The sequence below is a fragment of the Phodopus roborovskii genome, unplaced genomic scaffold (assembly GCF_943737965.1).
Source record: "Phodopus roborovskii unplaced genomic scaffold, PHOROB, whole genome shotgun sequence".
Classification (NCBI taxonomy): domain Eukaryota; kingdom Metazoa; phylum Chordata; class Mammalia; order Rodentia; family Cricetidae; genus Phodopus; species Phodopus roborovskii.
In genome coordinates, this window is record NW_026125554.1 from 532,350 (window position 1) to 546,591 (window position 14,242).

The 14,242-nt window shown below is 55.0% G+C and overlaps 3 protein-coding genes across 3 annotated transcripts; all 3 read right to left on the reverse strand.

Annotated features, from left to right (window-relative positions):
* Nucleotides 1–1,105: 1,105 nt before the first annotated feature.
* Nucleotides 1,106–3,841, reverse strand: Smim24 (small integral membrane protein 24). The gene is made up of 4 exons (XM_051177318.1): nt 3,746–3,841; nt 2,780–2,891; nt 2,509–2,571; nt 1,106–1,369 (listed from the first exon to the last, which is right to left on the reverse strand). Exons 1-4 carry the CDS (start codon nt 3,807–3,809, stop codon nt 1,246–1,248), a joined length of 363 nt encoding a protein of 120 aa, XP_051033275.1. The 5' UTR covers nt 3,810–3,841; the 3' UTR covers nt 1,106–1,245.
* A 1,866-nt stretch (nt 3,842–5,707) lies between these two features.
* Nucleotides 5,708–6,562, reverse strand: Smim44 (small integral membrane protein 44). The gene is made up of 2 exons (XM_051177329.1): nt 6,252–6,562; nt 5,708–6,037 (listed from the first exon to the last, which is right to left on the reverse strand). The coding sequence occupies exons 1-2, from the start codon at nt 6,448–6,450 to the stop codon at nt 5,835–5,837; spliced, it is 402 nt and encodes a 133-aa protein (XP_051033286.1). The 5' UTR covers nt 6,451–6,562; the 3' UTR covers nt 5,708–5,834.
* Nucleotides 6,563–8,123: 1,561 nt separating this feature from the next.
* Dohh (deoxyhypusine hydroxylase) lies at nt 8,124–12,028 on the reverse strand. The gene is made up of 5 exons (XM_051177305.1): nt 11,710–12,028; nt 10,131–10,452; nt 9,747–9,823; nt 8,857–9,097; nt 8,124–8,768 (listed from the first exon to the last, which is right to left on the reverse strand). The coding sequence occupies exons 1-5, from the start codon at nt 11,749–11,751 to the stop codon at nt 8,452–8,454; spliced, it is 999 nt and encodes a 332-aa protein (XP_051033262.1). The 5' UTR covers nt 11,752–12,028; the 3' UTR covers nt 8,124–8,451.
* Between the last annotated feature and the right edge of the window lie 2,214 nt (nt 12,029–14,242).

The window sequence follows — 14,242 nt, forward strand, 5'->3', positions numbered from 1 at the left end:
AGCTACAGAGAAACCCTGTCTCAAAAAACAAAACAAAACAAAAAAAAAAAAAATAAAATAAAATAAAATAGAATAGAATAAAAGAGCTAGGGTTGGATCAAAAATGTGGAGGTTCGACCCATGGCATTGTACTGTGCTCACAAGTCCAGGCTGACATGTGGCCTCTCCCCAGCTCCCCTGTGCCTCCTGCTGCTGGGGCCGGCTGGCCCTGCCCAGGGTGAAGTAAGTCTTGGCTAGAGGTCAAGGGTCCAGCTCCACTATAGATAACCCTGGACTCCAGCAGAGCCATTGGAACTGCATGGTGGCTCAGGTCTGTCTGGAGGCAGGAGAGTCAGAAGTTCAGGGTCATCTTTGGCTCATGGGAAATTTGAGGACAGTTTGGGCTACATGAGACCTTGTTTAAAGTAAAAAATAACCTAACCCCTTTACCTAAAGCAAAGAGCTGTGGGGGTCCCCCGTGACCCTTAGGCTCCACTAGTTCTGCTGGAGGGGCTGGAGGGAAAAATGTCCCAGGACCCTGATTCCTGATTACTGCTGAGCAAGGGACTTCAGAGAGGTTGGACCACTTTTCCAGGGCCACAAAGCATGGCAGAGTAGCCCAGGTGAGTCTAAAACCTTCATGAGAACCTACTACTTACACCTTGCCCATGCCTTGGTGGCCTGGGGCTCCTGCTCTGGGCTCTGGCCTCCTAAACCTATATGAAGGTACAGCAAGAGCATTAGGGGCCTTTATTAAGTGAGAGTGCTGGAAGGTTCCCCCTGGTGGCCTTTGCTGGGAGTGTCCCCGCAAAACAGCCTCCCCAGTCACAGGAAACAAGAGCCAGGTGACATGGGGGCAGAGTCTAGACAAGAGAGACCCTGGCTGAAAAACATGGCCACAGGGTGTCTCTCCTAGACACGAATTCCACTAGAGGGCTCAAGGCCTTCCAGGAACTGCACAGGGGCTTGGGCTCAGGGGCTTAGGGCCACTGGGAAAGAGGAAATGCTCAAGTGATGCCAGGACCCTGCCTGGGGGCAGCCAGGTGGATGTGCCAGAGGATGGGGGTGAGGAATGGAGAGCAGAGGGTTGGGAGAGAGCACAGGCTGATAGTGATGGTATGGATGGGGCAGGTGGGGGAGGTGGTGAACAGTATTGTACACATGGCATGCAGAGCTGGCCTCCTCACTTGGGGACAGTTTTGAGATCAGGTGTCACCAGTCTGGATTTCCATGACGGCTGCTCCTTGACTGGTGTGTGCAGGAGCTTTACAAGGCTGTTTTCTTGTCTCTCTCGTCATCTGAGGAATCCTTCTCGTCCAGTTCCAAGCCCTCATTGCTGTGACCACCCTTCCTGTTCATCTGCTTTTTCTGCTTCTTCTTCTCTGTTTTACTGTGGGGTTCAGGAACCACAGTGAGAGCATGTCGCTGCTGCTCATGGGATGAAACTGTCAGGCCCTGTAAACACAGTCTCTGGGGCTTCAATGACCTCAGGGTCGCCCAGCAGGAAAGGAACCATGTGTGCTCTGCAGAGATGTGAGGGAGGATGGGTGGATGGACGGATGGATGGGTGGGTAGATGGAGAAATTAAAAAGTGGGTAAACCGGTGGACAGGTAGGTGGATGGGATATGGATGGATGAGTGGACAGATAAATGGGTTTATAGACAGTTGAATATATGAGTGGGTGGGTGGGGATGGCTGAGTGGGTAGATAAATGGGTTAATGGATGGGTGAAGGGGTGGATGGATGGGTGGATAAATGGATGTGTGGATGGATGGATGGATGGATAAATGAATGGGTGGGTGGGTGGGTGCATGGATGGGTGGATCATTGGAGGTGTAAACAGATGGGTGGATGGGTTCCTGACTTGGAGGATGGATGGATGGATAGATGGATAGATGGATGAATGAGTGGGTGGGTGGATGGATGACATTGTTGATGTTTGGGTGGATGGATGGATGGGTCAATGAGTAAATAGGTGGATGCATGGATGAATAGACAGATGGATGGATGGATAAATTCATGGACAGGTGGACAGATGGATGCCTGGCTGTCTGGCAATTTTGGTAAGTGGAGGGCCGAATGGATAGTTGGGTGTATGGGTGGATGGATGAGTGTGTGGATGGATGAAATGATGGACAGATGGATGGGTGGGTGGATGGGATCGGGGGTTGATGTATAGGTGGATAAATGAATGGAATGATGGATAGGTGATTTTGTGGATGTGTGGGTGGGTGGTTTGTTGGTGGGGTGTATGGTTCGGTAGATGGTTGAATGGAGTGATGGAAACTATGTTGTACCGTGGGCACACAACTATGTTCTTAGAACTGTTCTGGGTTTTCTCCCTCCCTTGCTCGAGAATCACTCAAACTCATCTACTTGTTCCAACTCTTCCCCCCACTGCTGTTCCTCTCCTGGATCCAGAACTTGCATTATGGATTCCTGAACCAGAGCCGACTTGTTTGGCACTATCCCTGCCCCAGCTGGGCCTCCCAATATTATCTGGCTGGGCGTGGTCACCCACAGGGTACCTTGGCTCCATGTACTCGTTCATACTGGCCTCCATTCTGACTGTGACCTCTTCATCATCTGATCTGCACCGGTGAAAAGACAGGGTTATGCAAGAGCTGGGGGCTGCTGTTCTTTGCCTCCTTGTCCTCTCCTTAAGTCATGAATTCCATGAGCCATGAGGGGTTGGCAGGAGGCAGAAGCAAGGCAACCTGCAGGCTGACCCTGGCATGGGACCAAGAAGGTCCATCGGAGGTCATAGGAGGCCCTGGGTGGACAAGGTCGGGTCCTCACCTGGGTTTGGAACACCACACACGGTTGGCCAGCATGAGGACGAAGACTATGAACAGGAAGCCCACTACAGCGGCCAGGCCCACCAGCCAGGGCTTCAGGCGGCGCTCTGAGGCTGTGGAGGGTGGGAGGGGTCAGCAAAAGAGAGGAGGGTCTGGTCCCCTGGGAAGAGAGGAACCTGCAGGGAGAGGATCAGCCTGGGGAGAAGCGAGGGAGCTGAGGGTAGAGGAGGGGCCTGTGCGGAGAGGCGGGGCCGTGAGAGAGGGAGGGGACTATGAGGAGAGGCGGGGCCTTGGGAAAGGCGGGGCCTGCAGGGATAGGAGGGACCTTAATGAAAGGGGAGGTTCCCAGAGGGTAGTAGTTTAGAAATTAGGAAGAAGCTGGGTGTTGGTGTCACCTGCCTTTAGTCCCAGCACGCCAGAGGCAGAGGCAGGCGGGTCTCTGTGAGTTCGAGGCCAGCCTGGTCTACAGAGCGAGTTCCAGGACAGGCTCCAAAGCCACAGATAAACCCTGTCTCGAAACCCCCCCCCAAAAAAAAAGAAAGAAAGAAAGAAAGAAAAGAAGAAAGAAAGAAAGAAAGGTCAGGAAGAATGGGCACAAAGAGATGTCAGGGGCAAAAAAAGAGAGAGAGAAAGGAAGGAAGGAAAGAAGGAAGAGAAAGTCAGGAAGAATGGGCACCCAGAGATGTCAGGGGCCTGAGGGCAGGGCTTGTGAGGAAGGTGGGCCACGCAGGGCTGGAGGGTGGGGCCCTCAGAAGACAACTGTGGTGGGGGCTCTCAAAGGACCAGCTTGGGGAGGAGAGAAGGGTGCTGAGGAGAATTGCAGGCCACTGGGCCCTTCACACTTTCTCTTCTTCCTGTGGCCTCTCCCTCCATGCCTCATGTTTTCCTAATGGGAAATGAGGCAGTGGAGAGCCCCAGCTGTAGCTGCCAACCCCCACCCCAGGTGGGCTTGCCACCCCGATCCTACCCTGCTGGGCCTCGGCAGGTACTAGGAGCAGAGCAGCCAGGAGCAGCCTTCCCAGTGTGTCCATGGCCAGCGTGCTGGAGACAGGTCGGTGTCCAGCTGGTGTGAGCAGCCTGAGACCCGGGTGGGGTTAAGACAGGGCAGGCACAGGGTGGTGTGTGGGCGGGGGCTGGAGAACCTGTCACCTGTGGCCTGGCTTCCTGTGCTTACCTGGCTGCACATCAGGCCCCTTTGGCCCTGGAGGGCAGAGTCTGCAGCTGGTTTAATATTAACCTGGACTGTCCCTCCCCCAGCACCTGTCCTGGAGACCAGCAGCCCCGGGGCCAGCCACTGGTAACAGGTGCCCAGCATCCCCTGAAAGAGGTCAGGCTGCATAGATGTGGCATCCCATGCCTTTACAAGTGCACACAACCAGATGTCACAGTCAAGATGGATGGCTGGGACGAACTTTGCAGCTCCAGGCCTGGTAAGTCAGTGCTGCAGGGTTGGTAGTTTGGTCAGCACCAGGCTCTTAGGGCCGGGGACCCTCAAGGTCATGGCAGAGCCACCTGCCTGCTGAGCATACAGGAATCAGAATCTGGATGACCATGCACTCATGACCCTGCCCTCAACCTTGGGCTCAAAGATTAGATAGTGAGCCCCACCTGGGCAAAGGGAGGCCCCACCCAGAGGCCTCACGGGAGCAGCCACAGCCTGGGCACGTGAAAGAGACAGTAAGGAAAGAAAGCTTTGTTGTCATATGCCTGTTATCCCCACTCGGGAAGCCTGAAGCAGAATGCCTAGCTCCAGGCCTAGCTCCTGGAGGCACCTGGCCTCCAGACCAAAAAGTTGAGCTGGGGCTGCAGCTCAGAGAGCAAACCAGGCTCTGGGTTCCAACCCTAGCACCAAGAAGCCAGGTGGAGCAGCACAGGCTGTCATTCCAGCACTCGGGTGAAGGCAGGAGGAGCGGGGCTTCAAGGGTCATCCTCAGGATATACCAAGTTCAAAGCCAGGCTCATATTGTCTGGACATTTTGTTTGTTTGCTGTCCTGGAACTCACTCTGTAGACCAGTCTGGTCTGGAACTCACAGAGATCCACCTGCTTCTGCCTCCTGAGTGCTGGGAGTAAAGACACTACCTCACCTGGCTTGAAACATATTTAGAATAATCCTGAACTAAAAGATTTAAAATTGTTGTGACAATGCTTATAGATGTCCCTCTGTACATCCAGGGACAGACAGAGAATCTAGGATCCTTCAGATGAACACTGGACACAGCCAGCAAGGACCTGCTCCAACCAGACTGGCAGGCAGATATTAAACTCCTACTGTATACCCATCATGTGCCGAGAGCTCTCAGTCCAAGTGGGACATTAGGAACCCAGACAGACCAGCCTGACAGGTGAGGTGGGGAGAGGGGCTGGATGGAGCTCAAGGCCAGCCTGGTCTACAGAGCAAGTTCCAGGACAAAGAAACCCTGTCTCAAAACAAAATCAAAAACAAACAAAAAAAGATTTATTTTTTTTATGCCATGTTCTGTCTACACATATGCCTGCATGCCAGAAGAGGTTATCAGATCTTCAGGGTATGATGGCTGTGAGTATGGTTGCTGGGAATTGAACTCAGGTCCTCTGGAAGAGCAGCCACTGCTCTTTACCACTGAGCCATCATCTCTCCAGCCCTTGCCACACTTTTAATTTGTATCTAAATTTGTCCTCCACACTCCTGATGCAGAAGGAGTCTCTGCCATAAATTATTCATGATGAAGAAAAAACATCAGGGCCTGGGGCTGGCCCAGTGAGCAGAAAGAAGGTGGCCTAGCCTGCACGAGGCCCTGGGCTCCATCCCCAGCACCACAGAAGCTAGTGTGGTGACCTGTCATCCCAGCACTCAGGAGGTGGAGACAGGAGGGCCAGGAGCTATTCAAGGTTAGCTAGGCTACATGAGACCCTATCTCCAAGTGTCTTAATAAGATGGAAGTGGTGTCTGCAATCCCAGCACTAAAGCTGAGGCAGCGGTATGTGGAGTTTCAAGCCAGCCAGACCGTGTGTCATACAACAGGCATGTTGTACATAGGTGGGCTAACTTCGATGGATGGGGACAGTCCCTCCAGGTTAGTCTAGCCTCCAAAAGTCCGTTTGCACAGGCGGGTCCCGGAACGTGATGGAGGGGCGGTGAGGAGCCCGGGCGGAGTCTTCCTCCCCGCGCCAAGCCAGGGCCAGCTGAAGGTCCAACTCTTCCAGGTCTTCTGCAGCCAGGCTTGCCCGCAGCTCCCGGGGACCTTCCTCCTGGTCCGGCTTAGGACCAAAGGCCCAGTCTGCAGTGAGGAGGAGACCGATGAGAGCGTGGCTGGCCCCGCCCACGCTGACCTGTCCCTGTATGGCTTTCCCCTCAGACGGGCTCTGCCCACCCCGGCCCACCCCCTGACCCCGCTCCCCGCTGACCTGGTCCTGGGCCCGCCCACCCTGGCCCACAACTGGCCTGGACCAGACCTCCAGCTCATGCCAGGGGCAGAGGAGAGCATGGCTCACCCGCCAGGTCGTGAGCGAGGTCTTTGATGAGGTGGCCAACGATGGCGTAGGCCACGGCCACCACCAGGACAGCAGCCATCAGCAGGTACAGAGCATAGCGGGGCAGGCGGATGGCGTCCAGTGGGGGCGGCCGGTACTCCTCGTACATAGCCGGGACCGGGCTCCAGTCCTCTGCCTCCCTCACGGCCGACCCCGCCATGGCCAGTGACACCCAACACAGGAGCCCGCTGCAGGCGATTAAGGGATGGATGAGCTGAAAGGATTAGGACTGCTGCTCCCATCTGTCTGGTCCCCTCCCTTGATGGCTTCACATGTGATGACGAACCAGCGACTTTACAGAATCAGCCCTCTGCCTCGCACCCGCGCAAAGGCCCTGGAGCAGCCGGAGCCTGCAGGAGCCTGCGGCTGAGGGATGGAGGGTCTAACTGGCACCGCCAAGAAGACGGCCTGGGGATCCTGGATGGCAGCAAGCCGCGAGGACTCACGCGAGCCCTCTGGTGGTAGGTGTTGGGAGGACGGATGTAGGGATGGATCCCCCAAGTAGGCACAATGGTGGTGGGGTGGAGCCATGGAGGCTCTAGAAGCGACAGGACGCCACCTGAGTGCTCCTGAAAGACCCTAGTTCAAATCCAGTTCTGAGAGTCGCTGCATGCTATGCTGTCCCAGGCTCTGGTAGGGGCATTTCCCTGGGACAAGAGGTTGGTGTCGCTTCAGGTGTCACCATCTGGCTTCAAGGCTGTAGCTGAAATGCATACAGCACGTTGGGCTTTGTGGTCTGTAGATAAGCTTTACCCCCTCCCCCAGCCAGGCAGAGGACTGAGGAAGAGAGCACTGCCAAGAGGGTCAGCCAGGGAAGAGTTAAGCCACGGGTGTGCAGGTAAAGGGGGTCACCCCTGGGTAAGGAGGCTTGAGGAGTCAGGCTGAGTGACAAATGAACTGAGAGGGGCTTGCAGCCTCACTGTGCTGTTAGGACAGCCAGAAGAGCGCTGGAGCCTGTGAGGGCCACCATCTGTGATCCTGACACCCAGGAGACAGAGGCAGAAGGATTGCCATGAATTCGAGTCCAACCTGGGCCATGCACTGCACTCTGACTCAAACAAGCAAATAAAGCTACACATGAAGGTGCACTGCTGCCATCACAGCACTGGTGGGGGCAGTCATCCTTAGCTACACTGCAGGTTGGAGTTCAAGGTCAGCCTGGGCTACATGATACCCAGCCTGGAAAAGCACGAGACGGCTCAGCTTTAGAGTGCCTGTGGCTCTTGCAGAGGCCCATGTCTATAAGGAACACACAGAGCTGGAGGCTAGCTCAAGCGCTCTTCATGCAACCACAAGGACAAGGAAAAGCCGGTCATGGCGGCCACAGTGCCGAGACAGAAGGATGACTGTACGCCAAGGCCCAGCTGACTCACAGGAGCATGGCCAAAGTTCCAGGGCATCACCAGAGACAAGAGTCCTGCACATCTGCCTACACATGTCCAGCAGTGGCATAGCCTCACACCAATCTCCCTTGCGGACAAAGCCAAGCCCTGAATGGCTGCGGGTGCCCTGACCACACCCACTTCCTGGGGAAGAACCAAAGGCAGAAAAGAGCAGGGGCTACCCGGCCTGAAGTCACTGTGGTAGTCACTGGAGCAAGGCCAACCTGCCAGGTAATGACACGGGTACCCCAGGTAGCATGGATGGGAATCCATAGCACAGTACCACTGAACTCCATGCTCTGCGCCCCTAATAACTAGACAAATAGGGCCATGCCACTGTCCCCACGTGCCAGGAACTCCACACACCAGGAACTACCACTTGTCAAAAGTAACTTTTTTATTAGTGCAGTACCCTTGGTTTGGCCAGATGAACTCAAAAGCAGTTACTGGCCCTGGGACCCCACAGCCTGCTCCCACATCTCAAGCCTGATCATTCCCTGACATCCGGAAGCTTACACACTGGGTCAGTCTGGAGCGGGCACAGGTGATAGTCACAGGTGGACAGCACCAGGAGGGGGTACTGTGCACTAGCACCCAGCCAGGCGGGTGGGGGGCAGGAAACAAAGCTCCTAAGTCTGGACAGTGGGCGCAGCTGGCAGTCTCACGCAGGGAAGTCAGCCCTGGGGCACCGCCCACAGAACCCTGGACCAGGGTGACAAGGAGCCATAGCAGGAAGTCTCATGACAGTGGAGTCCTGGGTGCTGTCCTGGGTGTGGTTGTTATGGTGGTGGCCGCAGGCGCTCAAGTCCATCAGCGTACTGGAAATCCAGGCAGTGCTCATGTTCATATACATCCAAAGCCACTTCACAGCTCTCCCGCACCACGCGCTCGGTGTCGGTGACATGAGCCCGCAGCGCAGCCAGGCAGGCGGGCTTGGCGATAGCACCCAGGGCCTCCGCGCACTCATGCCGTACCATGGCACTCTCAGTGGTCCGCGCCAGGGTGGCCGCCAGATCACCCACGGCCGCCTCGTGCTGCAGCTGGCCCAGCACATAGCCCACCTCATGGCGGAAGAGGGCGCTGCCACAGCGCAGGCCTGCAGGGAGCACAGGACAACAGGACAACAGTTGGATAGCAACCTGCATGATCACCCACGCCTTCCCACCCCCAAGTCCCTGCCTCACCTTCAGCCAGGGCCAAGGCCGCTTCCTTGCCACCAACATTGCGCAGAGCGAACATGGCACGGTACCGCTCAAAGAGTGGCTGTGCCTCGTCCAGCAGGGTCTCCCGCAGCCGCCCCACATCCCGTTCTGCCGCAGGGGGTGCAGGGTCCACGGACAGGTAGGGTCCTGAACTTGCAACCTCCCCAGGGTGCTGCTGCAGCCACTCCAGACGCCCAACAGCCAACTGGCATGTCTCAGCCACCTGCAAGGGAGGGCAGAGGCGGCCATGAGTCCCCAAAGCAGGGAGCATGGGGGCATGGCTGGCCCATCCCCTCTCCTAGACCTGTGGCTGCACAAGGCGAGTGGCTTCAGGCTGGACTCAAGCCAAGGGGCGTGAGCAGGAGCTCGACTGGGTCCAGAGGCCCTAGGGCTGGATCTCACAGGCAGAATAAGTGGCACCAGGGGCCGGAAGGAGGCTGGGGAAAGATTCACTCACGGATGCCCACAAGGACCCAGTAGCCACAGACAATAGACAGACACACGCACACACAGCACATCTCTCGCACACTGAAATACTACTCAGCCATGAACAGGAGAGACATGGTGCCCAGTGGGATACAAACACAAAAAAAACCATACAGTATGGACTCCATGACAGGGGCATACAGACTGGGGGATCCAAAGTGGAAAGCTGATTTGTGGATGCAGAAGTGGTGGGTGAGGCACCAGCAGTGGACAGACATGGGCAGAGGTCAAATTCTCAAGGCTGTGGACTCAGAGCTGTGGGGAGGGCTTAGGGGTGGCCCTGCCCCACCTCCACACGCCCCCCCATTTGTACAACATCTTTTCCAGGAGGTTGTCCTGGCAACCACGCATTGACTCCACAGGACAGGACCACTCAGTCTCCTCACCTCAACCACTGGGTCAGTAGAATACTGCTTCAGAAGATCTAGAACTTCCGGGTTACCTATGGCCCCTAGGGCTTCTCCTGAGAAAACAAGCCAGTAGGCACTGGTTTTTCTGGTGCCCAGCAGCCATGCATCAGCCTCCCAGCTGGCCAATCAGAATCCTTACCCCAGAGGTTGTCGCCATTAGGCTAGAGCCAACAACAGGCTTTGGGCCAAGGGGACAGAGTGTGCCAAGGACCCAAGGCTAGGATGGTGTGGTGCATCTTGGCACCAAAGTCAGTGCTGGACAAGGGTGGCCCTCTCCATCCTGTGTTCCTAGCTGTAACCCTGCCCGCTGTGGCTGACTAAGGGACAGAGCTAGCACAGTACTGGGTTGCCCTTACTCACCAGCCTCATGGCGCACCATGGGCTCTTGGTTCGTGTCACACAGCACATCCACCAGCACCGGGATGGCGCGAGAGTCCTGCATCTGGCCTAGGCAGTAGGCCAGCTCGTGCTTCAACAGGGCAGAACTGTCCTCAAAGCCTCGGCTGATCCAGGCAATAGCATGCGGGCCACCGAGTCCCCGCAGCGTGAACAGGGCCCGGAAGCGGGTCTGCAGGGGCTCTTTGGGATCCACCAGAGTCTTCCCTATGGCCTCCACTTCCTGCTCCGTCACCATAGTGATCGCCTTCCCACTAGTGCTCCACATGGCCGGTTCCATAACCAGCTACAGAAAACGGAGAGGATGAAGCTGGCACTGGGTTGCATACCTGCTGTTCCAGCTCCGAGGCTGCTGAGGCCAGCGATTGCCCCAAACCTCCTTATCCACCACCACCCTCCCCCGAGGAAGAAAATAAGCGACCTAGCATGCTATTCATGGCTGTCTCAGTCACAGGCGGTGGCTTCATGCTCCTGAGCAGCCCAGAGTTTCTGCTGAACTGTTCTCTGGACCTCAGACTAGCAAGGCTTCTCCTGAATACCTGCCACAGGCCCCACACAATGCTCAGAGATGTAGGAGCAACAGAAGTCAGGCCCAGGGGACCTGATCTAACCTTGAATTATGCTCCCAGTTGGGAGCTGGTCCTGGAGGATGCCCCCTCAAGTGACCCCGCCTCCTGGGACTCAACCCCCAAACTGAGGATAGACTCCTTCAGGACAGCTTGGTTGATAGATTTGGAAACTGTCCATTACAAAATGGATCTCACTGCTTTCTGGATGATCCTACCATAACTTTACACTGGGATTTTCTACAGCCCTCAAAGCCCTGTGGGATATATTTCATCCCTTCTTCTGATGGCCCTCCTCCCTAGGGACTTCTCCCTCCTCCTGTCCCAGGGCTTTTGCACAGATTCGTTCCCCCAACCATGGACGAAACATCCAGCTCAGACACTTCCTCTCATGGATGAATTAACATGGAACCAGACATCGATGGGTATGAGAAGGGTCCCCAGTCAGCCACCTGGACGCCAGGAAAGACTCTATCAGATGCGTCACAAACAGGACTAACAGGCTGTGGCAAACTGGAAGGAGGTTCTGAGCTCTGATGTCATCCAGCTGTCCACGAGTTTAATGAGGAAGGCATGGCTGCCCCAGCACTGACGCCCAGCACCCTGCTGGAGAGGCTGAAGCAGGACGATAACCGGTCCCAGGAGATCCTGCCTCCAAAAACGGAAGCTGAGCCGGCTGGCACGGGTTGAGCGGCACGAAGCCGCAGCTCATCCCAGCACCAAAAAAAACCGTGCTGTCAACCAAGCACGGGGGAGGAGGCAAGCGTTCAAGTGAGTTCTCAGCGAGATGGAGGCTAGCCTGGGCTACATGAGACCCTGCGTCAAATCAAATACGTAACATGCGGCGAAGTCGCCCAAGTCCCCAAGTGGAAGCAATGGCAGGGCCGCGGGAGCCCTCCACACCACCCCCAGGGCCAGCGCCAGCAGCCAGTCCCTCAAAGCCGGAGCTCCCCGGAGGCACTTCCGGCACCCCTCACCGTGCTCTCTGCCACGGGCACTCGTCGCTGAGCTCCGCACATACAGCACGCGTCGAAGCGGGTCGCGGTGACAGCGCCAAGGAAGCCGAGAACCGGTCAGCAGCCGCGGCGCTCCTGGCGTATCCTGGGCGCTGCCATCTTTGCGACCACGTGACCAGGCCGGGCGGAACCAGCGCTGCAGCAGGGGAGCCCGTGCGCCCGAGGAACCCTCCTCAAGCCGGAGAAGCGACTTCCGGTCTTCCTCCGGAAGAAGATTCTCTCCGACTACCTCCCTGGTAGAGGAATGAAAATAGTTTCTTCTGAATCAAAGGTTAACCGCGACCAATACGGACGGAGCACGCGCAAGAATTCGGGCGTGGCTATACCACAGGAGGCGTGGCCAATGTCCCTGGGAGGTGGAATAGGAATAGGGATTAGGAGGCAGCTCACCGGTTGAGGGCGCTTGCAGTCAAACCTGACAACATGAGTTCGATCTTAGAGGCCACAGGCTAGATGGCGATCACCATTATGGCAAGCGCATGAAATCAATATTTAAGAAATTTGAAGCCTGGCGTTGGTGGCGCACGCCTTTAATCCCAGCACTCGGGAGGCAGAAGCAGGCGGATCTCTGTGAGTTCGAGACCAGCCTGATCTACAGAGCTAGTTCCAGGACAGGCTCCAAAGCAATACAGAGAAACCCTGTCTTGAAAAAAAAAAAAAGAAAAGAAAACAAAAAATAGAAAGACATTTAAATACGGGGCTGGAGAGATGTCTCAGCACCGACATGATGGTTCGCAACTGTATCTCCAGTTCTAGGGGATCTGGCACCCTCACAGCAACTCAAATAAAAGTTAAAAAAAAAAGGAAATTTAGCTGGGCAATGGTGGTGCACACTTTTGATCTCAGCACTAGGAGGCACAGGCAGGCATATTTCTGTGAGTTCAAGGTCAGCTTGGTATATAGAGTGAGTAAGAGCTACACAGACAAACTGTCTCTAAAATAAACATAAAGCTAAATAGTAAAATAAAAATAGGGGAAAGCCATTTCTAATGTATTATCAAGATCTTTACTTATCAGTCAGTCCTCTGTGAGCTACAAGTGGCCTGGGCAGGAAAGTAATGGAGCTGGCAGGCTCCTGGTACAGCCCAGTTGTCTTATTTGATTTCATTTGCTCTCAAAATGATGGTTTTTAAACCAGCTGGCCTCGAACTCACAGAGAGCTGCCTGCCTCTGCCTCCCAAGTGCTGGGATTAAAGGCATGTGCTTCCAATGCCCATCAAGACCAGCATCTTACTCTGCAGCCTAGGGCTCACCTCCTGAGTGCTGGCACCATGGACCAGAGCCATCACACCTATTTCCTGAGGACTCTGAAATTTGGCTCCTCAGGTGACATGCTGTCAGGGGATGCCAGAACTCAAGGGTGGCCAGCCTGGTCAAAGGGTGAGCCCCGGTCTGAGTGAGAGACCCTACTTCCAAATACAAGATGGAGGGTAATTGGGAAACACATGCACACACTCAGGGAAAAATAAATAACACGGCTACTGAAAAGGGCTGTGCTGTCATCCTTGGTTTGCTTGCCAGGGGCACATCTCCAACTGATGTTTATATCCCCAACTCATGTTTATATGAGCCTTCTGAAAGGGCTGTGGAAGGGGCAATGCCAGGTGTGATCTGGCCATCAGATCAGCAGAGGGGAAGCGAGGGCCCAAGGGTGCAGGAAGCAGATATGGCTTAGAGGGAGGCTGGTGCTCTGGCTACAGCTTGGCATGCTGCCCAGGCCACCCTGGGAGGAACTGATACCAGGAAAAGCTGCACAGGCCCAGCAGCCATGACTTCCCTTCAGCAGTTTCTCCACCCTAAGTCCATGATGGCCAGAAATCCAGTATCTATGTGGCTACAGGGCCCACCTCTCTCTATAGGCATTTTCTGGTTTCACCAGCTGTGTTGGTTAAGCAGCAGTCATTGGCTTGTGGCCCCATTATTCCAGTCTCTATAGGAGTGGGTTTTAGCTGGGCAGAGGTGGCACGTACCTTCATTCCCAGCACTCAGGAGGCAGAGGCATTTTGGATCTCTGTGAGTTCCAGGCCAGCCTGTCTACTGAGCTGATTCCAGGTTAGCTAGGTATTACACAGAGAAACTCTGTCTTGGAAAAGAGAGAGAGAGAGAGAGAGTGGGTTTTGTTGTTGTTAAGTCCAGCCTATGTACCCTTGTGCTTCAGCTCTCTAACAGTGGAATCACAAGCCTGTGTCACTGGCTAGTTTGGTGGGTGTTTTATTGTATTTATTTTGTTATATTTACAGGTGGAGCACATATGGCCATGTGGGAAGAGGGACAACTTGGAGCTTGGAGGAGTCAGCTTCTACCATGTGCGTCCAAAAACCAAACTCAGGTCCCTTGGCATGTTGGCAACATCTTTCCCTGCTGAGTCATCTCACAGACCCATGACTAGGAATCTGAACACCTGACCTGTGGCTGTGGATTTACCACCAAAAAACCCCAAAATAATAATAATAACAAAGGTATAAATTAATAAATTTTGACACATCATGAAAAT